The following is a 26,780-nucleotide window of genomic DNA, read 5'->3' as shown; positions in this document are numbered from 1 at the left end:
TTTCCAGCTTTTAGATAAAATTTAAACTATATGATTTCCGTCTTTCTGTAATGCTGAGTTCTCGGGCGTTGTTCTTGATTACGAGCAAGAATTTTACTTTGCAGCTTCTCTTCATGATCGCCCATGCAGACAGCAACAAAAAGAAAAGCCCCTCCAACAACTAACAGAAGTCCAGCAAACCAGGCAGAAAACATGGCCTCTCCATACTCCCATCTGGGCATCACATCCGGAAGATTCTCATCCCAGAACTTCACTACCATTATGTATGCCATTAGCGAAACAGGTGCAAGGGTCGTGATCCCCGACACAATGATAAACACTCCACCAAGGATGAGCAGCGTCCTCTTCATCCTCTCTCGCCCGGCACCAATCTCAACACCTTGGAGTCCGAAAAAAGCAGCCGCCACACCAAGGAATCCCGTTGCGATGGAAATGCACATGAGAACCCGTGACACTAAAGTGTCTAGTGGAAGGGCTAAAAAAGACTCGAAGGCTTTGCAGTGAATGCCAACTTCCTCTGTGTAGATACACATGTGCCAGAGACCCTCGTACCAGTTCTCCATCTCATTCAGATCGGAGTTCATCGTCTTCCATAGTGGCAGGAAGGTTGTAATAAAGGTTGTGACTAAACCTCCGAAGGACACAAAGAGCGAAGCTCTCTGGACAAACTTAGTGGTGAACAGCACCATGTTAACACTCGTCTGTTCTTTTGCTTTGTCTGTCTGTCCATCTGAGATTTTCAACTCGTATGTCTGGTCTAGTCTGGACTGGCTCCTCCTTTGCTTTAATAAAAACCCACCTGTTCTTGCCGGATAATCCAGCAGCCCTTCACAACGGTGGGACTGTTTTTCAAACTGATGAATATCTTTACGGAGGACAATAACTGCTTTTTAAAGAGGAAATATGATATGTCCAGTTTTAAGTCTGTGCAGGAAGCCTGAACAGAGCTCAATAAGACTTTATTGAGATTGAGGGAGAAGAAAAGAAGGAATTAGAAAAAGCTTCAAAGTAACCTCTGGTGAAATGAGTTAAAAGAGCCTTTTTCCCTTTCTAACTGTAGCTGATGATAACTCAGAAGTGATACTAAAGAGTTTTATGATGCTGTAACTCAGGATGTGTCCAGGTAACAGTCAAATGAATGAGAGCTTGTTTTTGAGAACACTATGTACCACAGGTTTTTTTTCCTCTGAAGCTCCTCTTATATTTGGAGATCGGTGGTTGGAAATTGGACACCTTGTCCTACATGAGCTGAGCTCATCCATACCTCACCATTTGTCCTTGTACACCGACTGTGGATATCTTCCCCTTTATGTATAATAGGCTAGATTTAAAGATGGCACAACCTTAAGTAACATTCCATACACTACCATTCAAATTTGGGATCAGTATGATAGTATGAAAGATGTATCAAATTTAACATTGATAATAAGAAAATTTTTTTGAGTTTCTTTTACAATCCTGACAAAATTTGACCTCCATCTTTGTTATCTTAAAAAAAACTGTCAAACTTCAAGATGGGTACTAATGAAAACAATTTACAAACAAATAACCAACCAAAAAAAAAAAAAAAATTACCCGAATTTAAAAGCAATTTATTAAATTTCTAAAAGAAGACTATAAAGCCTTATCTTCGCAAATCTGATGTAACCAGATCCACACACTGAAATGAAAATAATTTGGCTGGTTAAAGGTCAAGGATTGATCTGTGCTTTGAACATCATAGAGCCACAAAAGGATTTGGTGTAATCGCTTAAAGGAATAGTTCATGCAAAAAGTCCTCTATCCATAATATTGCTTTTTCCAGTGGAAAAAGTAGTCTTATCTGAATCAGGAGAGAAATATGCACAGATCAAGCACTGTTTACAAGTGAAAACAGACCAAAACAGTTGTAAACAAATGTGTTGATGGATTTTAACGTGAGAGGACAACAGGGAATGGACTTTTTCCCACTGAAGAAAGCATTATTATGGACTCATATTTTGGTCAGAAGCAACCATTTAAAGTTAAAATGTCTTGCATTTGTTTATTTAAACACTTTTAACAAGACATTAATTAATGGAATGGAGTGGTGTGGATTACTTGTGGGTAATTGTGATGTTTTTATCAGCTGTTTGGACTCTCATTCTGACGGCACCCATTCACTGCAGAGGATCCATTGGTGAGCAAGTGATGTAATGCTACATTTCTCCAAATCTGTTCTGATGAAGAAACAAACTCATCAACAACATCTTTGACAGCCTGAATTTAACAAATTTTCATTTTTGGGTGAACTATTCCTTTAATTTAACCCTAACCTTTTGATGAAAACGAAGCGGTAAAACTAGGTCGTGTGAAAGGGCCTCTTCAGTTAACTCTAAAATTGTGCTAATGTTCCGAGACATGTTCAATCACTAACAATGTCAGATAATAATAAAGTCTGATCTTTGAGGCTGTGTGGCCTGAGAGATGCCCAGGTGAAGTTGCAGCTCCTGGCATCATGTGAGCTGCTCTGAAAAGAATGATCCCCTTTGTGCTGCTATCCAAAACTTTTCATTTTTCTTTCATCACCCCTGTCTCAGGCTCAGCTTTTATGGTGTTCTGTTGAAAATGACAGCAAACAGTATTTCAGATAATAATGTTTATATTTTGTTCCAAATTGTTTGAGGACATCAATTATTTTGACTTTGGAGTGAAGTATTCCACTTACCGTTTGAATAATTTTTTCATTAAAAGGTGCTGTATGTGATTTTAACAACATGAAATCTCCAAAACCTTACACTTTTCTCACTGGATAAAAAGCACACGTTGTTTAAAGAGCATTGGGCTTCAGTGATATCTGTCAGGTAGTAGAGAAAGCTTATACATGAAGTTTGAAAACAGTCACTTTCAGCACCTTTAAATAGCATGTTAATGTAGTCTTATTACCCAAATTGTACAAAGGATGAATGAACAGATACTTACAAATTTGTTTCTAGCCATCCATCATTCACAGTAACTCCCCTCAAGTAATCTCGTCTACATTCTCCCTCTTGTTGTTTACATAATATATATGCATAAGATAAACCACAAAACATTGTCTGCTGATGTTGCACAGTTTATTAAGGCATGTTGCCCACAGGGCCGACAGGACACTCTGCTTCATCTCAATGATTACAGTAAAGCATACATGAACATTGACTGTTGTGATGATCCACTTATATAATTATATTATGCCGTAACTGCATAGTAACGAGCACTGACATAATTCAGGATAATAAAAGCATCACAGGCTCACTACAAGGTTCAGGAATAAATAAAGTACTACCATATTCATAAAGTGCAGTAGATCAAGTCTAGGTCATATTTCATCACAAATATCAAATGAAAAAAATGACATTTTGCTTAAAGAATAAATATATTCATAATAAAAATTTAATTCTCATTACTGTAATGCAAAAAGAATATTTCATTTTATTTCTTAAAAGTGTATATATATATATATATATATATATATATATATATATATATATATATATATATATAAAATGTACTGTACTTGTTGCTGCATTGCTGTTTATTACATTTACAAGAATCTAATGAAATCAACCACTGAAGAACATCGAAAGAATTATTAAAAGTAAGACATCTGGACTCATTATAGAAATGTAGAGGCAAAATGTTTGTAACTATCATAGAAAAAAATACGGGGCCCTAAAATGAGTTCATTTTCTTTATGCAACATATCTTTTTTTTTCCTTTGGATTTTTAAATGAAAAATGACCTGGACATTTTTCTGCGAGATTAACTCTAATAGGAGTGTTTTTTCAAACATTCTTTATGTGGGATACATAATTATATGTGTCTAATTAAACAACATTGTTGGCCGGCGACTGATTTGATGTGCACTACAAAACAAGGTTTTTGTCCAAAATATATATATATATATATGCACATTAAAATAAATGTAAACGTGAGTCTAACTTATAGCAATTTTATGATCATCCAGCATGTCTCTCACACACACAACTTGGTAAATAAAATCTAGGGGAACGTGAAGCAGCAAACAGGACCCGATCTCATTGAGGAGGGGTGTGAGGCAGGATTATATATGGGCTGGGAGGAGGTGCTGGATGAAAAGGGAAGGAAATGGAGCGGAAGCGTAAATGAAAAAGTCCATAAGGGACGGGACGTGAAAGGGGAGGAGAGACTATATATCAGAGCTCATCTCAGTGCACTGTTTGTCTGATATGTGGGATGCCAGCGAGTCAATGATGTCCAACAGCAGCGGTTGGCTGAGCGATCGCAGGTTGGGGAGCTTGGACACCTTCAGGGAAGGAAGGAGAACCAAAGAAATAAATGGTAAACAACACAGGCCATGCAAGAGACCGCAAATAAACAGCCAAAAAGAAACAGATAAGCTAACAGGACCAAATAGAACAGAATGTCAAATATGTTTGGGGAAATATGTTCACAAAAGGCACTCACTGGCATTTAAAAATACTAGAAGTGTTTGGTGTAACCAAAAGTGGGACAATTTACACCTACTGAAGTGAATTTAATCTATTGAATAAGCCTAGATGCATATCAAACACACAAGTCTTAGATAATAAAAAGCCGTTAGTTGTTACAGACCTCTCTGTATTAAGAAATGACTACAGTAGTGTATACATTTAAAAGCTTGTAGAGGTTATCCATGTCGCACTGAATGTCTTGGTGACTTGTTTTTAGCCGTAGCGAGGCAGCCAGCACACACTCAGAGCTGTGGTCAATAGCACACCCACCTTGGTGAACTGATGGACTATAATATGTAGGCAGTGTTTCTTCATATCCAGAGCTTGAGTCTTATCAGCCGCTTCCAAGATCTAAGGATGAAGAAAGGATGATAGCATGTGACTGCTGTTCTTGATCATCAAATGGTTCAAATGTTATGATATTCAGTACCGTTCAAAAGTTTTGGAGTTGATAGGATTTAATGTTTTTGAAAGAAGTCTCTAACCAAGGTTGCATTTTTTGATCAAAAATACAGTGAAAAGTTATTTTGTGAAATATGGTTGCAATTTAAAATAGATGTTTTACATTTTAATGTATTTTAAAATGTAATTTATTGACGGCAAAGCTGAATTTTTAGCATCATTACTCCAGTCTTCAGTGTCACATGATCCTTCAGAAATCATTCTAATATGCTGATTTGCTGCTCAAAAAACATTTCTTATCATCAATGTTGAAAACAGTTGCACTGCTTAATATTTTTGTGGAAACCCTGACACAGGATTCTTTGATGAACAAAGTTAAAAAGAACAGCATTTCATATATGACGGACATGATCCATAATATCCCTTCCATCAGTAAAAAAAAAGAAAAAGAAAATCCATCTCGTGTTGTCCATCTCCAAATTCCACCAACATATTTGAATTGTTTAGGACTGTTTATATTTCGCTCCTGATTCAGATCAAATGACATTTTTCACTGGAGAAAGCAGTTCAAAAGTTAAATTGCTGCAATGATGGATTTGTTTCTTATAAACACGCATCTTTTGGCTTCATAAGACATTAATTGATGGACTCGTGCAGATTACTTGTGGATTATTGTGATGTTTTATTTCAGGTGTTTGGACTCTCATTCTGATGGCACCCATTCACTGCAGAGGATCCATTAGTGAGCAAGAGATGTAATGTGAGCAAGTACCTGTAAGACATTTTCTACAGTAACGTTCATCTCCAGATTTTGCTTGCAGTAGGCCTGAAGTCTGTTGTTGGAGAAGCCATAGTAATAAGGTGCTGCAAACAGGTATCTGTGCGCTAGTTAAAGGACAAACATATAATTTAAAAATGGATAAAGCTCAGGTCACTGAGGCACCAATCACGCCTCTTGCATGTGGGATGAGTTTTGTCAAAATATTTGATGAGACATATTTGTTCAAATATGTAATAATAATAATAACAATAATAATAATAATAATAATAATAATAATAATAATAAAAAGGGATCAAAAGCAATACAACAATGCATTGTGCATGCAACCAGAAATAAAGATTGCATAAAATACTATAAAATGGAGCACATGAAGCAGTAAAAAGGATACAGCGAGTCCTCTGGAGGCATGTTGACATCCCCATAATAAATGTAGCGCAGCATGGACTCAAAGGCCTGTGTACTAGGAACCATCTCACCTATTGAAATGTTCACCTGGCCATCCTCTGGCATGAAGGAGCGGAACATGGCCTCAAAATAACTGTCAAAGGATTGAGGCAGCAATCAACTGGTAAATTATTCATAGTCAAAGTTAAAAATGTAAATAAAATTTAAAAAAATTTCACTTGTACTAAATATTTCAGTATAAGCTGTCAAGGCAAAATGTCAAATTTTCATTAAGTTAAAATTACTAAAACATAAACTGTAACTAACTAATCTAAAACTGTTAAAATAAATTAAGATAAATAATAAAAAAAAAAAAAAAAAAAAAGACAACAAAATTACTAAACATGGAAAATATAAAAATCAAAACATTAGTGTGTACTATAATACTATACCATGATTTACCAGATTCATTCAGACTTAAATATATAGTATGGAAAAAAGAAAATACTGTGGAAGTCAATAGCTACTGTTAACTGTTTGTTTTGAACCTCAATTTTGGATGAACTATCCCTTTAATATTTTAAATGCAAAGCGATTTTTGTCAAGGCCCTGGTGACTATCATCATTACCTGGAGCGAGCAGCAAGTATGGCCTTATGTGCAGGGCGCGGATGACCATCTAGCAAAAGGATGATGTCACAGAACTCATGGCCCGCCCCCTCCAGACAAGCCTTCATGTCCTGCACCAGAGACGTGCCTGAAACAAAATAATTTTTTTGGAGCCATATCCCCTATATTGGATCTGTCCTGAAAGCTTGAGTGCTTACAGAGAAAGGACAAAGAGAAAATATGTTTAACCTATATCCACCGGCTGATCCGAATAGACTCTGGGAGGAGGCTGCTGTTTCCGTCTCACTATCTCCACAATCAGGGGAGTAGACAGGTGCTCAAACTCTTTGGTCATGATCACCTGGTTGAAGTGACTCTCCTTCACCACAAAGTTCAGGCAGTGTTCCTGGGGGTGGAAATAAATAGAGATACAGAAGAGAATCTGACTTTCTGACAAGGACGTTTTCTGTGATTAGGTGTGTTACTTCAGCTTTACCTTGAGCTGGTCCAGCTGAAGCTTGTTTGCGTTTTCACACACACTCAGGACATTCTGCAGATCGACTGATGCCTCAATGTACTGCACACAGAGCTGCTCCAGTCTGGACAGTTTAAAACTCAGAGCGAGTTTATAAACATCCATGATCAACAGCACATCCTGGACATGACCTGTTGAGAGACATGAAGAATTAAAATAGTGCCCTGAGACACTCTCTGTGCCTTTTATTAAGCAAATCTACAGAAGACCTATGGAAGCCCGTTTTGGCCACAGACTAGAAAAAAAATAAATAAAAAATGGAATTGAAAACTTCTCTCATTTTATATCTCATGATTCAGACTGTTCTTCTCATAATTGCTAGTTTATATCTTGCAATTCTAAATTTAGCACTCCACTGCGCACTTTTTTTTGTGGCAGAAAGAAGTTTCCATAAATCTAAAGATAAACAGGTGCTCAGTGTAACATACCTCTACGTGGGTACTGTATCTTATCGGTGTACAGGAACTGCATTAAAACTTCAAATGGTTGCGCGTCTGCCTCTCTGATTGATACTTCTAATAAAGGAGGACCCCTTGAGGACCTTCCAGAGCTGTCCTTCTGACTGCCTGAGCCAGACTCCTCATTCTCCTCATTGCATTCCAGTTTACTCTTCTGCAAAAAAGAAGTTGCCATTCTGATAAGCCAAAAGGAAACTGTTTTGGCCAGGAATTTGCATTCCTTATGAGAATGTACATAAAATTAAAGAATATTTAGAATTTAAAAAATAAACAATACAAATAGTGCAAGTTAAACATCTATAAAAACGATATATCTTTAATAAAATTTATTAAAATAAATCATGAAAAACCACAATTTGACATTAGGGTAAATGTGTACATATTGTATTTCTAATTTATGCCTTTTATTATAATTGTGCACCTTTAAATGCATGTATACCTACAATCAAAAATAGAAATGAAACTGAAATGGACCTGTTTCTGTCGATCTCTTGCCTGTAGAATCTTCTTACGGAGCCACTTACAGCGAGCTGTTACAATTGCAATATGACCCAGGACCTTCTCCTCCCGCTGTAAACAGAAACAGTTTAGAAAAGGCGATTTATTACTAACACTAAAATGTAGCCAATTATTTAGAATGACCGTGTGTATCAGATTTATTTATTTTTTCCCCAGGACAAACTAACCTCCCCCAAGATAAACTCTACATCACAGAACTGCCGGTTTTCCCACAGTTTGCCATAGTCCTCATGAAGTGTGCACTTTGGATAACAAGAAAACTAGGACAAAGGGTAATAAAGAAAAGACCAGTTAGAAAAATATAGTATGTTCAGTTGAATTAGATGAAGCAGATGTATTTCTGGAGGTCACGCCCTCACCTGAAACCTGTACATTTCTCCACTGCGCACATTATTGTCCACAGTCCCCCCAAAGATGTACATGGCATCATGGATAACAGCCGCTGCATGGAACAGCCTCCCACTTGGCATCTGAGAGAAATTAGCATGACAGTTGAAAATGATAGATTACACACCTCAAACCAAAAGGTAAACACTTTTTCCTCAAACTACAGGGAAACTTAATGAACTCAAAATTAAAACATCCACAATTAGGTCAAGAATGCTTATGATGTTGTTATGAATTTATGTGTACTGTCAAAGCTATAACTGTTCAGATGTATTTCATGTAAATTTATTTCAATGAATTAATTAAACTGCATGTGTTTTATATGGTTACAAACAAAATACACTAACTTTCAAAAGTTTGGGGTCTGTAAGATTTATTTATTTTTTTAATGTTTTTGAAAGACGTCTCATGCTCACAGAAGCTGCATTTATTTAAGAACTGTTTTCTATTTGAATAAGTAGTTTACTCCTCTGATGGAAAAGCTGAATTTTCAGCATCATTACTCCAGTCTTCAGTGTCACATGATTCTTCAGAAATCATTCTAATATGCTGATTTGCTGCACAAAAAACATTTGTTATTCTTATCAATGTAGAAAACAGCTGTGCAACTTAATATTATGTACAACCCGAATTCCAGAAATGTTGGGACGTTTTTTTAAATTTGAATAAAATGAAAAATGAAAATGTTCTCTATAGGAGTGGTTTTCAAACTTTTTTCAGAGCAACCCTATTTGTTTCTTTTTAAATTGATGCGACTCATATATTTTTTATATATTATATAACTAAATAAATAATACACACAGGTGCATCTCAATAAATTAGAATGTCGTGGAAAAGTTCATTTATTTCAGTAATTCAACTCAAATTGTGAAACTCGTGTATTAAATAAATTCAATGCACACAGACTGAAGTAGTTTAAGTCTTTGGTTCTTTTAACTGTGATGATTTTGGCTCACATTTAACAAAAACCCACCAATTCACTCTCAACAAATTAGAATATAGTGACATGCCAATCAACTAATCAACTCAAAACGCCTGCAAAGGTTTCCCGAGCCTTCAAAATGGTCTCTCAGTTTGGTTCACTAGGCTACACAATCATGGGGAAGACTGCTGATCTGACAGTTGTCCAGAAGACAATCATTGACACCCTTCACAAGGAGGGTAAGCCACAAACATTCATTGCCAAAGAAGATGGCTGTTCACAGAGTGCTGTATCCAAGCATGTTAACAGAAAGTTGAGTGGAAGGAAAAAGTGTGGAAGAAAAAGATGCACAACCAACCGAGAGAACCGCAGCCTTATGAGGATTGTCAAGCAAAATCGATTCAAGAATTTGGGTGAACTTCACAAGGAATGGACTGAGGCTGGGGTCAAGGCATCAAGAGCCACCACACACAGACGTGTCAAGGAATTTGGCTACAGTTGTTGTATTCCTCTTGTTAAGCCACTCCTGAACCACAGACAACGTCAGAGGCGTCTTACCTGGGCTAAGGAGAAGAAGAACTGGACTGTTGCCCTCTTTTCAGATGAGAGCAAGTTTTGTATTTCATTTGAACACCAAGGTCCTAGAGTCTGGAGGAACGGTGGAGAAGCTCATAGCCCAAGTTGCTTGAAGTCCAGTTTCCACAGTCTGTGATGATTTGGGGTGCAGTAATCTGCTGGTGTTGGTTCATTGTGTTTTTTGAAAACCAAAGTCACTGCACCCGTTTACCAAGAACTTTTGGAGCACTTCATGCTTCCTTCTGCTGACCAGCTTTTTAAAGATGCTGATTTCATTTTCCAGCAGGATTTGGCACCTGCCCACACTGCCAAAAGCACCAAAATTTGGTTAAATGACCATGGTGTTGGTGTGCTTGACTGGCCAGCAAACTCACCAGACCTGAACCACATAGAGAATCTATGGGGTATTGTCAAGAGGAAGATGAGAAACAAGAGACCAAAAAATGCAGGTGAGCTGAAGGCCACTGTCAAAGAAACCTGGGCTTCCATCCCACCTCAGCAGTGCCACAAACTGATCACCTCCATGCCACGCCGAATTGAGGCAGTAATTAAAGCAAAAGGAGCCCCTACCAAGTATTGAGTACTGTTACGTGCCTGGCTCAAAGCAAGCAACAGAGTAGGGGAAAGACCATACGCGGAATCGCAACATAAATATCTTTGATTTATTAAATAAATAGAATTTAACAGAATAGATTTTATACAGTCAGTAAATGAAGTTAGCTTTGAAAAATAAAAAGGTAAGCAATCAGTGTAGTGTGGTGTAATGAATAAACAAAACAAAATCCTAAACGGTGCGGGAGAAATGGAACAACGGCGGAGCTCTCTCTTCCCGGTCTCATCTGAAGCGTCTTTAAAGGACCAGGAACTGATTAGCACGATTCCAAACACCTGCGCCCAGCTCACCTATAGGAGACAGACACAGCACACAGACAAGAGGAGCCAAGCAAAACCGTGACACCCCTTACAACAGAGACCTCTCAAAGAGAGACTCTGGAAAAATTACACACTCCTCCCCAGCACCCAAACATTGAACAAAAAATATATATATATACTCAACTTTGTCTAGGGGCTATGGCTTGGACACTCCGCCCAAGCCCGCAAAGCAAATGCAACATGGTCACTTAAGTCCAGCAGCCCCCCCCCTCTCCACTCCCCAGTAGTTCCTACTACCCTCCCTTGAACCCAAGGCTCCAGCAAGTCCCGATACCTGGAAAGCCAAATTTTAAGGAGACTAGGCAGAGAAAGAGATGAGAGATACCAGAAAGAGAGAGAGAGACAGGACAAAACACTGACTCACTCCGGCTCACACGGGGCGCGGGACAAAGCATCAGCCATGATATTGTCCACACCCCGAATGTGCCGGATCAGTAGGCTGTACGGTTGTAGAAATAACACCCAGCGCATAAGGCGCTGACTTGGGCTCTTTAAAGAATATAAGAACGTTAGTGGGTTATGATCAGAAGAAATGGTAACCGGAACAGCACCCCCACTTAAATAAACATCAAAGTGTTGTAATCCCCATATTAAAGCCAGTGTTTCTTTCTCGATGGTCGACTAATTTAACTGGTGGCAGTTAAACTTTTTTGAAAAGAAACACACTGGCCGGTCTACGCCTTGTTCATCCCTCTGCAGGAGGACGGCCCCAGCACCCACGTGACTGGCGTCGACCTGCATCTGGAATGACTTGTCCATGCGGGGAGCCATTAAAACAGGAGCAGATGTTAACAACAACTTCACATTATCGAATGCGGCCTGACAAATCGCAGTCCAATCAAATTTAACACGACCCTTCAAAAGGTCGGTCAATGGGGCAACGACAGTGGAAAAGTTAGCACAAAAGCCACGATAATACCCCACCATTCCTAAAAAGCGTCTAAGCTCAGGTTTGGTAGCTGGAACAGGGAAATTATCGATAGCCACCACCTTAGCGTGCACAGGCCTCACCTGGCCTTGCCCCACCACCTTCCCCAAGTAAACAACTGTTGCCTGGGCAAACTCGCACTTAGCGAGATTTACAGTGAGACGAGCTTCAACTAACCGTGTAAAAAGAGCCTGGATACGCTCAAGATGTTCAGACCACCCGTCGCTATACACGACCACATCGTCCAAATAAACAGCACAGCCCTGTAAACCAGAGACTACGCGGTTCATTAGTCGCTGAAATGTGGCAGGTGCATTGCGTAACCCAAAGCTCATCACAGAGTACGAATACAGGCCAGACGGCGTTATAAAGGCTGACACCTCCTGAGCCCGAGGTGTCAAAGGAACCTAATAGTAGCCTTTAATTAAATCAAACTTACTTACAAACCTGGCCGATCCTACCCGGTCAACACAGTCTTCAACCCTTGGGAGCGGAAAAGAATCTGGCTTTGTGATGTTATTTAGCTTCCGATAATCAGTACAAAATCTATACGTCCCGTCAGGTTTACTAACTAGAATGCAAGGTGAAGCCCAACTGGAATAAGAGGGTTCTGCCAACCCATTATTCAAGAGATACCTCACCTCTGCCTCTAGGTGCTGCTGTTTCTCGAGTGACACTCGATAGAACCTCTGCCTTATCGGCTCAGTGTCACCCACATCAATGTCGTGCTTGATCAACTGAGTGCAAGACGGTGTGTCTGAAAACAAAGCAGGAAAGTTAAAAATCAACGACTCAACTGCTAATGCCCTCTCCTTGGACAAATGCCCAAGTAGTGTGTCCAAATCAGACAACTTCTCTGAGTTCTTCAACCGAGGCTGGAGTACACAGTCATCTGGGCTAACCACATCCTCACCACCACACGCTGCCACCATGTGGGGAGAGAAGCTAGATATCCCAGCAACTGCAGCCAAAGCAACTGACTTAACCCGATCACCAGTCTCTGCTGCCCCAGAAACCGGAGACCTACTGTAGTAAGGTTTCAAAAGATTAATGTGACAGAGCTGCGTATTACGCTTACGATCAGGAGTTGAAACTAGATAGTTCAGGTCTGACACCTGGCGAACAACAGTGTAGGGACCTGAATATTTAGCAAGAAAAGGGGAACCGGCTATCGGCAACAGCGCCAGAACCTGATCTCCAAGACTGAACACTCTCGGCTCAGCCCGGCGGTCATACCAACTCTTAATTTTCTTCTGAGCCTTAGTCAGATTTTCTACAGCCATCTCACAGGCTAAGAACAATTTCCGGCGAAAGCCGTTCACATACTCCAACAAGTTAGTGGGACTCTCAGGACACTTCAGCTTATCCTGCAGGACAGCTAAAGGCCCACGAACTCTATGGCCGAACACCAAATCATTAGGTGAGAAACCTGTACTTTCCTGTGTTACCTCACGTGCTGCAAGCAACAACCATGGAAGCCCTTCCTCCCAGTCTCTGCTGAGCTGAACACAGTAACCCCTAAGCAGTGACTTGAGCGTCTGGTGAAAACGCTCCAGAGAGCCTTGGCTTTGGGCGTGATAAGCGCTACTAAGCTGATGTTTAACACGCAGCTGCTCAAGCACTTCTGAAAATATTTGTGATGTAAAATTGGAACCTCTGTCACTCTGAATAATCTGAGGGATGCCAAAGATGGAAATAAACTGAGAGAGAGCCTTTAACACCGACTTGGTAGAAATTGTACGTAACGCATAGGCAGCGGGGTAACGGGTGGCCTGACACATCACAGTCAAAAGGTAAACACATCCTGATTTAGATGGAGGCAATGGTCCAACACAGTCAATTAGCAAATGCTCAAATGGGTTCCCTAAAGCTGGAATAGGGTAAAGTGGAGCTGGCTTGATCACCTGATTAGGCTTTCCAGTTAACTGACATGTATGACAGGTCTTAAGGAAGCATGCCACATCCTTCTTTAGGCAAGGCCAATAGAAGTACTTCATAAGTCTGTCATCGTCTTCCGCACACCCAAATGGCCCGCTATATCACCATGAGCCGTCTGTAGTATCAAGTCTCTAAACTTCACAGGCACTACTATCTGGAAAACAGGATCCTCAAACATCTCATTAGTCTGAGGCATCCACTTACGAACCAACAACCCATCCTGAACAAAATAACCCCTCGCTGCACTATGTCGCTCCTCAACAGGCAAAACCCCAGCAAACAGTTCACTCAACGTTGAGTCCTCCTTCTGAGCTACAACAAAATCACCAAATGACAGAGAAGATGGCAACTCTGGCAAAACAATAGGCTGTAAATCAGGCTTACGATTTTTCTCTAGAACCTCAGTTCCAGAGGCACGGTTCATGGCACGTGTTACTGCACAGGCAGTAAATACCTCAGGTAAACTCTGCAGGCTACTATCAGCACCTGTTGGGATAGATGGAACACTCTTAACCACCACAGGTGGCGGCACATCACGCCAAACACGCTCTCCAGCCAAGTTATTACCCAAGATGAGATGTACACCATCTACAGGCAACGATGGCGCACGGCAATGACAACCTCACCCTGAACCAGGTCTGACCGTAGCTCAATCCTATGCAGAGGGACAGTTACAACCTGCAACCCAATTCCCCTCACTAAAACATTACCCATGTTGGACTCACTAGAAAGAGGCAAAACAGACTCTAGAAGAAAACATTCACAGGCCCCCGTATCTCTAAGAATTTTAACTGGCACCTTTTCAGAACTGCCCACCAATGATACAAAACCATCGGTAATAAAGGGAGAGTAATCATTGACATCGGCTTCAATTACCTCAGAACGGCTATACTGGCTAGATCCAACAAAACTGTCCGCAGACAAATTAGAGAAGGACACACCCACTTCAGGGTTTGACCTAATCTCTGTGTGGATGAACTCAGACGGTGCGCGCACACCGGAAACGGCAAGGACAACCGGTCTTGCCGCACCAGATTTGCTCCAAGCTGCCCATACCGTATGCACTTATGCACCCCCATACCATCAGAGATGCTGACTTTTGAAGGGAACGCTGATAACATGCTGGAAGGTCTCCCTCCTCTTTAGCCCGGAGGACACGGCAACTGTAATTTCCAACAAGAATGTCAATATAATGTTATATAAACTGCGATTCGATCAGGGAGGATGTTTCTAAATTGCTCTAAAACAATTAAATTACACAACTCCTCAAAGGTAGAGATGCCTACTGCAACACACCAACGATTGAAATGACAATTCAGCTCTCTTACCACCTCTGTATAAGTCTGCTTTTCTCCCTTCTTCCAATTACGAAATCTCAGTCTATATGCTTCTGGAACTAACTCGTATACTTTAAGCACAGCATCTTTCACGCTTTTATAAATCTTTCTTTCAGGCACCGACAAAGCAATAAACGCCTCCTGCACTTTTCCAACTAGAACGCTCTGGAGTAACAACGTTCGTTCAGGATCACTCCAACCACGATCATCTGCCACATTTTCAAACAGTGAAAAGAACACATCCGGATCCCTCTCATTAAACCTTGGTAGCAATCTGGCCATATTAGATATATCAGGGGTGCGCACTGATCCAGTCGGAACATCACTACCGTTATCACCAGTAATTTTCCCTTCTGTTATCAACCTAAGACGTTCTAAAACAATTTCTCGATCACTTTTGATTTTATCATACTCTAGTTGACGTTCAGCTTCTCTTTCTCTACGTTCAGCTTCTCGCTCTCTCTGTTGCATTTCTAACAACTCTTTTTGTTGCTCAAAGGTAAGACCAAAATTGCTGCGAGACCCACCCAATGTTGCCAGTGGAGTTGAAGCACCTTCAGGCTCCAACTCATCCATTGAAGCTATTGATGGGAGAACTTTTCTATCAGCCAAACTAGTTCTAACAGCCTGCCTTATCTGTGCCAATGTCGCATTTTTTTTAAAGCCCAATTTGAAATTATAATGTTCAATAACTTCACGCAACTGCTCCTTAGTCAACGTATCTAAAACCTGATCTGATGGAGCAGCGAAAAAATTATCCAAGGTATCCATTCATTAACTTTTGTTTTAACCCTTAAATAATTGTTTTTTTTTAAACGAGCACTTTTATCAATGTAAATGCGGCTACCCCACTGCAGCTACAAGAAAAAAAAACAACCGGAGCTGCCCTGCACGCATCGATCCACTTCATGCATACCCCAAGAACAGAGATTTTTAATACACGATATCAGCGGCACCTAACTTCCCCGACAATATGTCGTTAAAGCAGACGACTGTGCCCTCCGCCCAGGATATAGCACAAAAACAAAAAACTAAAAAAAACAAACAAGCGTGCGCTTATCAGGGGTTCGCAAAGCTCCAATGGCTACACCATAAAAAAAAATTTTTTTTTCTTTTTTCTTTTCTCCTGCAAACACAGCGAAGCACCGCACGTATGAACCACCCCCAATACTTTAACCTGGCTGTATTTAAACAACCCCAGGCACAAACAAACCAAATTATCTCCTTATCTCCCGCACGTAACACAACAAAATTTTCAAACCTAATTAAACTGATCCGCGTGTGTCTTTCCCAATAATTTAACTGCGCCGGATCACAATATCCGAATACAGTCAACAAATTAGGCACGTTAATCAAAACGGCCTACAATATGAAGTACGTTCAACAACAAACACTATTAATTACTCAAACCCAATTGAGAAATGCAAAAAAAACCCCCGCATATTTACCGATCAATGGTTCAAAATCCCGGACGAGCCCCCAAATCTGTTACGTGCCTGGCTCAAAGCAAGCAACAGAGTAGGGGAAAGACCACACGCGGAATCGCAACATATAAATATCTTTGATTTATTAAATAAATAGAATTTAACAGAATAGATTTTATACAGTCAGTAAATGAAGTTAGCTTTGAAAAATAAAAAGGTAAGCAATCAGTGTAGTGTGGTGTAATGAATAAACAAAACAAAATCCTAAACGGTGCGGGAGAAATGGAACAACGGCGGAGCTCTCTCTTCCCGGTCTCATCTGAAGCGTCTTTAAAGGACCAGGAACTGATTAGCACGATTCCAAACACCTGCGCCCAGCTCACCTATAGGAGACAGACACAGCACACAGACAAGAGGAGGAGCCAAGCAAAACCGTGACAGTACATATACAGTAAATGAACATACTTTCCAGAAGGCCAACAATTCACTAAAAAAGTTTTTTTTTTATTGGTCTTATGAAGTATTCTAATTTGTTGAGATAGTGAATTGGTGGGTTTTTGTTAAATGTGAGCCAAAATCATCACAATTAAAAGAACCAAAGACTTAAACTACTTCAGTCTGTGTGCATTGCATTTATTTAATACACGAGTTTCACAATTTGAGTTGAATTACTGAAATAAATGAACTTTTCCATGACATTCTAATTTATTGAGATGCACCTATATATAAATGTATTAGTGTTGTCACGGTACCAAAATTTCAGTATTCGGTACCGATACCAGTGAAAATCCACGGTTCTCGGTACCAATTTCTGTACCACATGCTAATTAAAAAAAACACACTATTTTTAATAATAAAGTCAAACAAAAATAAAATGTATGAAAATTGTGTTTCAAGTTTTTCCGCAAGTAATAAAAGTATGAAAAACAGTAAACAAGTTTCACCCAAATTTGATTTGTTTTTTAATTAATTAAATTTAAACACATTTTATTGTTTGGGTAAATAAAGGAGATTTACTATTAAAATTAAAATATGGAAGAAATATTGTGTGATTTCTTTAAAAATAAATATTTATAAAAAAAATTTCAACAGTAGTAATAGTATCACATACATTCTACTAAATAATAGTAATATATTTCTGGCACAATGTCTTTAAGATAAACGTTTATTTTGACGGGTTGCCGTGAATACCTTTAAATTTCTGTGTGTAGCTATATGATATGACGCTGGTTTTACTCAATGAAACGGTAAAATGCTCGTGAAGTGACTCTTAGAGCAGTTCTATAGATGTTGTTTATCACGTCACGCGCGCTTCAGTGTGTGTATTAAAAAAAAAACGCGTCTCTGCCTTTCATTCACTCACAGAGACGCGCAGGATTCATATTTGAACCGACTTTTGCGGCTTAATATTTACAGATACTAGTCCGTGTCGCGATTTGATTTAAGTGTAATGACCTACTTTTGATCAATTCATCCAAACTTTGACAGATTCCGTGACATTTTGTGCTAAACTGTAAATTCCATTTTTATAACTGGAATCCGAGATTCCGTCCGCGTTTTCTGCATCGCGGAAACCATAGGGCCGTACGCGTCAAGAACCTGGCTGACCGGGTACTCGGTACCACCGGTACTTAAAAAAACCTGGTACCGTGACGTTTTCATTTTTTTAGTACCGACTTGGTACCGAAGTACCGGGTCTTTTGACAACACTAATATGTATGTATGTATATATATATATATATATATATAGAAAGAAAGAAGGAAGGAAAGACAACTGCACTACAGACCGATCTCGAGTCCCACCATAGAGCTCCGGAAGGATGCTCTGTTCCAAAATCAAATCACTGTCGGTGCTTCTGAAATCAGTGAGGGTGCTTGCCTTCATGCACATCTATTCTGACATATCATATTTTGTCCAGTCCATAGTTATGATTATCACAATGTCATTTCAAGAGAATATGCGGATGTCACTTCCGAAAGTTTGTTGCAAGTACACCACATTGGTCCTCTTAGCAGCATGAAAAACAAAACTTTTATTCAAATTCTGAATGGATGCAATGTGTGTTCAAATTCTGCAATGTGTGTTTCCTTAAAAAGCTGTCACTCATTTCACTTTAGCAATCTCTAATTCCACTATAATCAATTAATCTGTCAACACAGCACAATTAATATCTTATTTACATCACCTACACTTTGTTCATTATAATCAGAGGATTCGCATTGCAAGCTTCCAGAACTCTGGACTGAACAAGAACACTCGCGTTTTGAGCGGTGAGTGGATTCTGATTCTTTGCTACAATGTACAATGCTGCAAAAACAGAGCGCAAACACAAATACACATTTGATTCTGACCTGAGGCGGCTGCCGGTTACTTTCCTTTTGTTGTTTATGTGATTTATTTGCTTCTTTCCTGAGTCTTGGACTTGGTTACATATATTTTCCTTAAATCAGCCTGGCGATCCATTTTTAAGTTATTTTTAACCCAGGGTTTGAAAACTGCTCTATAGCACCCGGACTCTTCTACTACAAAGCCATGCTGTTGTAATAGCTGCAGTGTGTGGTTTCGCATTGTCCTGCTGAAATACACAAGGCCTTCCCTGAAATAGACGTCGTCAGGAGGGGAGCATATGTTGCTCTAAAATCTTTATAAATGGTTTCAACGGCAACAACATAAACAAACGTTACTGCGCATGCACGCTTTTGTGGCCCTAACTTAACTTCCGGTAGACTTCCAAATCTAATCAACAGCTTGAGTCCCTCTTGAGTAGATTATTTTTGATAAGCAAAATATGTTTGCTGCGTAACGGACTTATTGAAAATGCAAATTCATTCTCTGCCAGCAGGAGGTGCTTTAAAGCGGGAGAAAGAGAGGTTTCCCCGGTAACACTGTACACAAAGCAGAGCTCCACTCACAAACGCTGCTTTATCAGGCATATTATGGAAGTTTTTTTCCTGACAAAATTAAAATTAAAATGCCTAAAAAGATCAAATAATAAATCAATCTCTCAAAACAATTACCCAAATGATAAATCATAGCATATAACATGCAAGATGAAATGAAAATGACATCGAAAATTTTCTAAAGACAGTCTTTCTTCAGAAATACAGTGATATAAAAACACCAGCGCCTCATTTTGATTTTTAAACGTGCATTACGTGTTTATTCAACAAAGCCTTTTGGAAAATCGGTCAGTTTTGATATCGTGGCAAGTCGCCAAAAATAAATAAATGTATGGGAAATAAAACCCACAGCCCAACTTCATTGCACATCACTTTAACTTTAACTGCGTTTGTAACCAGACCGATAAATAAACACAGACCGGAAGTTAACTTAGGGCCAGGCACGTGCGCCTGATGAAACCGTCTATACATTTCAGCATTCATAGTGCCTTCAAAAACATGCAAGCTGCCCATACCGTATGCACTTATGCACCCCCATACCATCAGAGATGCTGACTTTTGAAGGGAACACTGATAACATGCTGGAAGGTCTCCCTCCTCTTTAGCCCGGAGGACACGGCAACTGTGATTTCCAACAAGAATGTCAAATTTGGACTCGTCTACCATAGAACACTTTTCCACTTTGAAACAGTCCATTTTAAATGAGCCTTGGCCCACAGGACACGACGGCGCTTCTGGACCATGTTCACATTTGGCTTCCTTTTTGCATGATAGAGCTTTAGTTGGCATCTGCAGATGGCACGGCGGATTGCGTTTACCGACAGTGGTTTCTGGAAGTATTCCTGGGCCCATTTAGTAATGTCAATGACAGAATCATGCTGATGAGTGATGCAGTGTGGTCTGAGGGCCCGAAGACCACGGGCATCCAGCAAAGGTCTTCGGCCTTGTCCCTTACGCACAGAGATTTCTCCAGTTTCTTTTGATGATGTTATGCACTGTAGATGATGAGATTTGCAAAGCCTTTGCAATTTGACGTTGAGGAACGTTGTTTTTAAAAGTATTCCACAATCTTTTCACGCACTCTTTCACAGATTGGAGAGACTCTGCCTCTCTAAGACATCCTTTTACAGCTAATCATGTTACAGACCTGACGTCAGTTAACTTAATTAGTTGCTAGATGTTCTCCCAGCTGAATCTTTTAAAAATTTCTTGCTTTTTCAGCCGTTTGTTGCCCCTGTGCCAACTTTTTTGAGACCTGTAGCAGGCATCAAATTTGAAATGAGCTCATTTAGTGGATAAGTGTGTAAAATTTCTCAGTTTAAACATTTGTTATGTTCTCCATGTTCTATCGTGAATAAAATATTGGCTCGTGTGATTTGAAAGTCTTTTAAGTTTTCATTTTATTCAAATTTAAAAAAACGTCCCATCTCTTCCGGAATTCGGGTTGTAGTACAACGGTGATGTATTTTTTCAGCATTCTTTGATGAACAGAACATTTTTTAAATAATGAAAAAAATATTTGTACCATTATAAATGCCTTTACGGTCACTGTCAATTTAATGCATATGCTAATTGCTGAATAAAAGTATTCCATAAAAAAAAAAAAAATCTTACTGACCTCAAACTTTTGAAATGTGATGTGTTATCAAACATTTATTTTCAATGGGTATTAATAGATTTGTTGTAATTATGTTAGCCAGTGTCAAATTCCTCTGTATTCTCTCATACCTCGCTGTCTGTGCTGGGTTGAATGACCTCCCATGTCTGTGAGTCCACATCATAGCAGTGCAGTTCATTGGGTAGAGTGTTGTCTGCCGCCCCTCCAAACACATACAGGTGACGGTCAAACGCCACCATGGTGTGTCCGTAGCGTCTCTGAGGGGGTGGAGGGGACCCACGCAGTAAGTGCTCAGTTGGAATACGGGTCCATCTGAAGAAAAACATTGCTAATTAATTTTTAAAAATGTATCGTTCCTCTTTATGTAACATGAAATTGAATTGAGCTGAATAATGATACTACTGTCTACTGTAGAGCTGCTTTATAGGTGAAACTGACATTAGTTCATGATTGATGAACTCTTCCACAATTACTTTATTTTTTACTACTGTGAAGCTGCTTTGAAACAATCTGTATTGTATAAAGTGCTATCAAAATAAATGTGACTTGACATCATCAAAATTTGTGTGCATATTACACATAAAATTATATTTATCAATGTCCTCTCTCCCATGCTCACATGTGGCCTTTGAATTCAAACTGAAAGAGGTTGTTGGTGATCTTGGCTCCACTTTGGCCAGAGAAGACAAACATCTTATCCTGACATACAGCTACTGGGAAGTTACAACAGGAAGGTGGGATTTCACCGCTTTGTTCAATCTAAAGGAAACAAAGAAAGTGGAGTTCAAAAATGTCAACAAAAACTTTCCTTCATGGATAGTTTTTAAGAAATGTTCAAATAAAGCAGTTAATGTCAAATAACTTTACAAAATCTGTAATTTTCTGTTGCTGTTTGGATGCCGACACCTACAGATTTACCATAAAACAGAAACATGGGTCATGTTTGCATTTTCTTCTGTTACTGGCCATAATTCCACGCCTGATATCAGGGTTAGGCATAAAATAACGTCTTCAGAATCATTCATGCATGTGAAAATTGGTGTAATAATTAGACAATCCTGTTTTTGAATTAAATTTATGCAAACATAGTCACCTCTTCCCAGTATGCCTGCTCACGATCCTGAAGACTGATGGTCCACATGTCATTTAGCCTGTTGAAAACAAAAATAAATGGTTCATAGAATAACATTTCAAAAATCCCTTAGTCTTATGTTGGAATATATTTGTTAATGTTACAACACATTTATATTTGCCATTCAAAGCTGTGTAAAGACAGGAATAATACACTTGCCTGGCATTTCCATCATATCCAGCAAAAATCCACAGTTTGTCATTATAGACCGTTGCTCCATGAGCTGATCTGGCAACCAGACTGGAACATAAAATACAAAAAAGAAAAAAGTATTAAAAACAAAAGTGTGTGTCAGACAGGCTACAACACAATTATGAGAATCAATAGGATTTACCGTCCCTCCACCTTCCATTCTGTCCACTGTCCGGTGGCAAACTTGTACTCAAATAGATCATTTTTGTTTTTCAAGTTAGAGTTTGAATAGATGTCTCCAGTGTAGCCACCTAAAATACAAGCAAGAAAACATTACACACACAGGACAGGAAAACACAACATTGAAAGGCGCACTGAAAACCTACCAAACACAAACATGCTGCTTCCATACACAACAGCAGAGTGGTGGTATCTTGGCGCAGGTGGGGTGCCAGTAGTAAATGCCCTATTTCATGACATAAATCGATATAAGAGGCTACATAAAACATATTTAAGCACATTAACCTTGCAACTATCATACAACACTCACCGACACCATGAGCAGTCCTTCACGTCAAACCGCAACAAGTCATTAAGCATGTTCTTGCTGAAAGAAATAATCACCCATATGAGATCCTTCTGTGTGTTTTAGAGTGTAAGAAAAGTAAGGAAACAAATACTCACCCATTGTCTCCTCCAAAGACATAGATAGCATCTCTGTATGCCACAACAGTGTGCTTGCTACGCCTGCAAGAAACAAAACTCAGTTTCAGTGGAGAATTCAATGGAGAAAATCTGTTGTAAATGAATAAATAAACAGTGTACCTTGCACCCACAAACTCATCGCATGGTGGCAGCCTCCTCCAGCGGTGGACAGTCTCAAAAGGCCCAAAGTTGAGTGTCAAATACTCAACACTGTCAGAGCAGCTGTGGTCAAAATCAACACTGGGAGCAACTTTGGATTTACAAGACATGGCTCCAGGAAACCATGGCATCCAATTCACATCTAACAAGGTTAAGTCCAGCCGAAGGACCAAGCTTAGAACGAAAAAAAAAATCTAATTTGTTTGCAAGTTGTTTGACTGTTTGATCCGTTTCTGGTTCATCTGAATCATATTGCCCAAAAGATGACAATTGTTTACAATCTCACCTTCAGTCTGACTAGCTAGCTATAACGGTGTCTGATCATCTGCCACGGTTTGTAATCATCTAAAAGCTTAATAGAAATCGTATTTTAAAAGAACGTGAAATATCGAACTTCAACGCGTCGATAGAAAGAAATAATATTATGAAATATATATAAATAAGATTCGCATCTCTGATTTTCTGATCTAAACGTCGAGGGAGGAGACGAGACTACCTGACATGCGCAGACTCGCGGCTTTGAATGGAGGAGAGCACACTAGACGTCATCAACAACATAAAAACACACAAAATGAATTACACATATTTTTATTTATCACAGTTTCGATTTATTACCAAAGCGTGTTTTTTTCATTCTTAGATGTACTCAAATAAAAATAAAAGTAAGTAAATGCAGAGCATACGTGATGACGTACGCGTGAGGTTGCATTTTCATTGGTTGAAGTTTTGAGGGGCGGGAGCAAAGCAGGAAGGTGACTGGAGCTCGCGGCAACAACACAAAACGCGCCAAATTTCTATGCGGTGGCACAGTGTGAACAACGGAAATATATGTTTTTACAGTAATATTCTGTGTACTAGTGACAACGCGAATTGTATGAAACTGTATAAGGAGATATGAAGTTTTATCGTTGATGGTAGGGCATTATTGATATTCATGCCAGCAGCAAGTCTAATATTAACTCGCGTTGAAAGTGTGTGAAGACAGGTGACCTATCGAGTTGTGTACAGTGAAGCTGTTAACTAACTAACGTAGTTCTCCTGTATTTAGTGACTGATTTGAGTCTTGCAGATTCTCTTCAGCTATGGTTTTACAGAACAGTGGGCGATATAAATCAGACCGAGGTGGTGGCGATCAGGACAACCAGCAGTAAGTGTTCATAATGTTGACATATTTCAGCCTATGTAGTTTAATGTTAATTTAGTGTAAAAGCAAATGAATTAAAGCATTTGAATATCTTGGTTATCAAGTAAGTTCCATATGTGGTACAGTTTGGAAGAGCAGACAGTGTTTGGGTTGTTGACAAATGAACATATTTCTTTAACATAAAGATTTTAGGATAAATCTGTATATTTATATGTATATTAAAGCCAGATAAATGGTCGAAATTGATTGTCTACATTTTTAATAGCTTTTTTTTTTTCAGTGAAATTGTCCTAATTATGTTGTTATTTTAGTATTAATTATATACTATTATAGTTTTTATTCTATTATATATTTTATTAATGCTGTCAAACCAATAATCGCATCCAAAGTAAAAGTTTTTGTTTACATAAGATATGTGTGTATACTTTGTATATTTATTATGTATATATAAATACAAACACATGCATGTATACATTTAAGCAAAATATGCTGTTTATATATTAAATATATTTATGTATAATATAAAATATAAGGATATGAATATATAAATGAATAACCGTAAATATTTTCAAAATATATACTGTATGTATGTGTATTTATGTATACAGTATCTCACAGAAGTGAGTACACCCCTCACATTTTTGTAAATATTTTATTATATCTTTTCATGTGACAACACTGAAGAAATGACACTTTGCTACAATGTAAATTAGTGAGTGTACAGCTTGTATAACACTGTAAATTTGCTGTCCCCTCAAAATAACTCAACACACAGCCATTAATGTCTAAACCGCTGGCCACAAAAGTGAGTACACCCCTAAGTGAAAATGTCCAAATTGGGCCCAAAGTGTCAATATTTTGTGTGGCCAACATTATTTTCCAGCACTGCCTTAACCCTTTGGGCATGGAGTCCTCTTCCACTCCTCCATGATAACATCGCGAAGCTGGTGGATGTTACAGACCTTGCGCTCCTCCACCTTCAGTTTGAGGATGCCCCACAGATGCTCAATAGGGTTTAGGTCTGGAGACATGCTTGGCCAGTCCATCACCTTTACCCTCAGCTTCTTTAGCAAGGCAGTGGTCGTCTTGGAGGTGTGTTTGGGGATATTATCATGTTGGAATACTGCCCTGCGGCCCAGTCTCTGCTTCAGTATGTCACAGTACATGTTGGTATTCATGGTTCCCTCAATGAACTGTAGCTCCCCAGTGCCAGCAGCACTCATGCAGCCCCAGACAATGACACTCTCACCACCATGCTTGACTGTAGGCAAGACACACTTTGTACTCCTCACCTGGTTGCCGCCACACATGCTTGACACCATCTATATAAGCAAATCTCTTTATCTTGGTCTCATCAGACCACAGGACATGGTTCCAGTAATCCATGTCTTTAGTCTGCTTGTCTTCAGCAAACTGTTTGCGGGCTTTCTTGTGCATCATCTTTAGAAGAGGCTTCCTTCTGGGACAACAGCCATGCAGACCAATTTGATGCAGTGTGTGGCGTATGGTCTGAGCACTGACAGGCTGACCCTCCACCCCTTCAACCTCTGCAGCAATGCTGGCAGCACTCATACGTCTATTTCCCAAACACAACCTCTGGATATAACACTGAGCACGTGCACTCAACTTCTTTGGTCGACCATGGCAAGGCCTGTTCTTAGTGGAACCGGTCCTGTTAAGCCGCTGTATGGTCTTGGCCACCGTGCTGCAGCTCAGTTTCAGGGTCTTGGCAATCTTCTTATAGCCTACGCCACCTTTATGTAGAGCAGCGGTTCTCAAATCCAGTCCTCGCGCCGAAATTTGGACATTTTCACTTAGGGGTGTACTCACTTTTGTGGCCAGCGGTTTAGACATTAATGGCTGTGTGTTGAGTTATTTTGAGGGGACAGCAAATTTACACTGTTATACAAGCTGTACACTCACTACTTTACATTGCAGCAAAGTGTAATTTCTTCAGTGTTGTCACATGAAAAGATATAATAAAATATTTACAAAAATGTGAGGGGTGTACTCACTTCTGTGAGATACTGTATATAATAAATATACACAGTACACATACATATATAATGTATACAAAAACTTTTATTTTGGATGGGATTAATCGTTTGACAGCACTTGTTTTTATATCACTAATATATTGATTTAGCTTTTATTAGTATATTTCCAGTCTAATTAAAATGGGTTTTTTTTTTTTAGGAATTTTGATATGTGAATTTTTCTTTTTTTAATATATGTAGTTTTAATTAATATTTTGTTCAGTTTGTTTTATTTCAGTTAGTAATTTTAGTTAAAAATAAGTTTCATTGAAAGTTTTTTTTTTTTTTTTAGCAGTTTAGTTAACAGTAATAATTTGTGTATTACAAATTGTTTTTATTACAAATTCATGCA

The 26,780-nt window shown here is 39.1% G+C and overlaps 3 protein-coding genes across 4 annotated transcripts in view; 1 reads left to right on the top strand and 2 right to left on the bottom strand.

The window, feature by feature from the left end:
* Nucleotides 1-26: 26 nt before the first annotated feature.
* On the bottom strand, nt 27-689 carry cldn26 (claudin 26). The gene has a single exon (XM_058777594.1). It carries the CDS (start codon nt 687-689, stop codon nt 27-29), a length of 663 nt encoding a protein of 220 aa, XP_058633577.1.
* Nucleotides 690-3,480: 2,791 nt separating this feature from the next.
* Nucleotides 3,481-23,805, bottom strand: lztr1 (leucine zipper like post translational regulator 1). Of its 2 annotated transcripts, XM_058775316.1 has the most exons (21): nt 23,535-23,805; nt 23,210-23,422; nt 23,069-23,131; nt 22,935-22,991; nt 22,771-22,850; nt 22,587-22,695; nt 22,412-22,492; nt 22,214-22,271; nt 21,740-21,879; nt 21,231-21,432; nt 8,516-8,626; nt 8,324-8,416; nt 8,112-8,207; nt 7,608-7,791; nt 7,141-7,310; nt 6,894-7,050; nt 6,666-6,792; nt 6,041-6,190; nt 5,644-5,749; nt 4,740-4,820; nt 3,481-4,282 (listed from the first exon to the last, which is right to left on the bottom strand). In XM_058775316.1, the coding sequence occupies exons 2-21, from the start codon at nt 23,377-23,379 to the stop codon at nt 4,166-4,168; spliced, it is 2,352 nt and encodes a 783-aa protein (XP_058631299.1). In that variant the 5' UTR covers nt 23,380-23,422; nt 23,535-23,805; the 3' UTR covers nt 3,481-4,165. The 2 variants fall into 2 exon arrangements, with proteins under 2 accessions (XP_058631299.1, XP_058631298.1); XM_058775315.1 differs by having other exon boundaries at nt 3,482-4,282; nt 23,210-23,805.
* A 201-nt stretch (nt 23,806-24,006) lies between these two features.
* pole (polymerase (DNA directed), epsilon) overlaps nt 24,007-26,780 on the top strand; it is a 28,139-nt gene continuing 25,365 nt past the window's right edge. Inside the window, 1 exon segment of the mRNA XM_058775314.1 lies at nt 24,007-24,395. Coding sequence (XP_058631297.1) covers nt 24,331-24,395 — 65 coding nt within the window. The 5' untranslated portion in view covers nt 24,007-24,330.

The sequence above is a fragment of the Onychostoma macrolepis genome, chromosome 05 (assembly GCF_012432095.1).
Source record: "Onychostoma macrolepis isolate SWU-2019 chromosome 05, ASM1243209v1, whole genome shotgun sequence".
Classification (NCBI taxonomy): Eukaryota; Metazoa; Chordata; class Actinopteri; order Cypriniformes; family Cyprinidae; genus Onychostoma; species Onychostoma macrolepis.
This window is presented reverse-complemented; position numbering and strand designations above follow the sequence as displayed.

What these genes read in the sequence shown, in the direction of transcription:
- cldn26 (XM_058777594.1), bottom strand. Translation starts at nt 689, where the DNA reads ATGGTGCTGTTCACCACTAAGTTTGTCCAGAGAGCTTCGCTCTTTGTG.
- lztr1 (XM_058775316.1), bottom strand. Translation starts at nt 23,379, where the DNA reads ATGCCATGGTTTCCTGGAGCCATGTCTTGTAAATCCAAAGTTGCTCCC. An exon ending in GAATGGAAGGTGGAGGGACG is followed by an intron (nt 22,493 to 22,586) that starts GTAAATCCTATT and finishes TTTATGTTCCAG; the next exon opens with TCTGGTTGCCAGATCAGCTC. An exon ending in TTTGAATTCAAAGGCCACAT is followed by an intron (nt 21,433 to 21,739) that starts GTGAGCATGGGA and finishes GTTTTTCTTCAG; the next exon opens with ATGGACCCGTATTCCAACTG.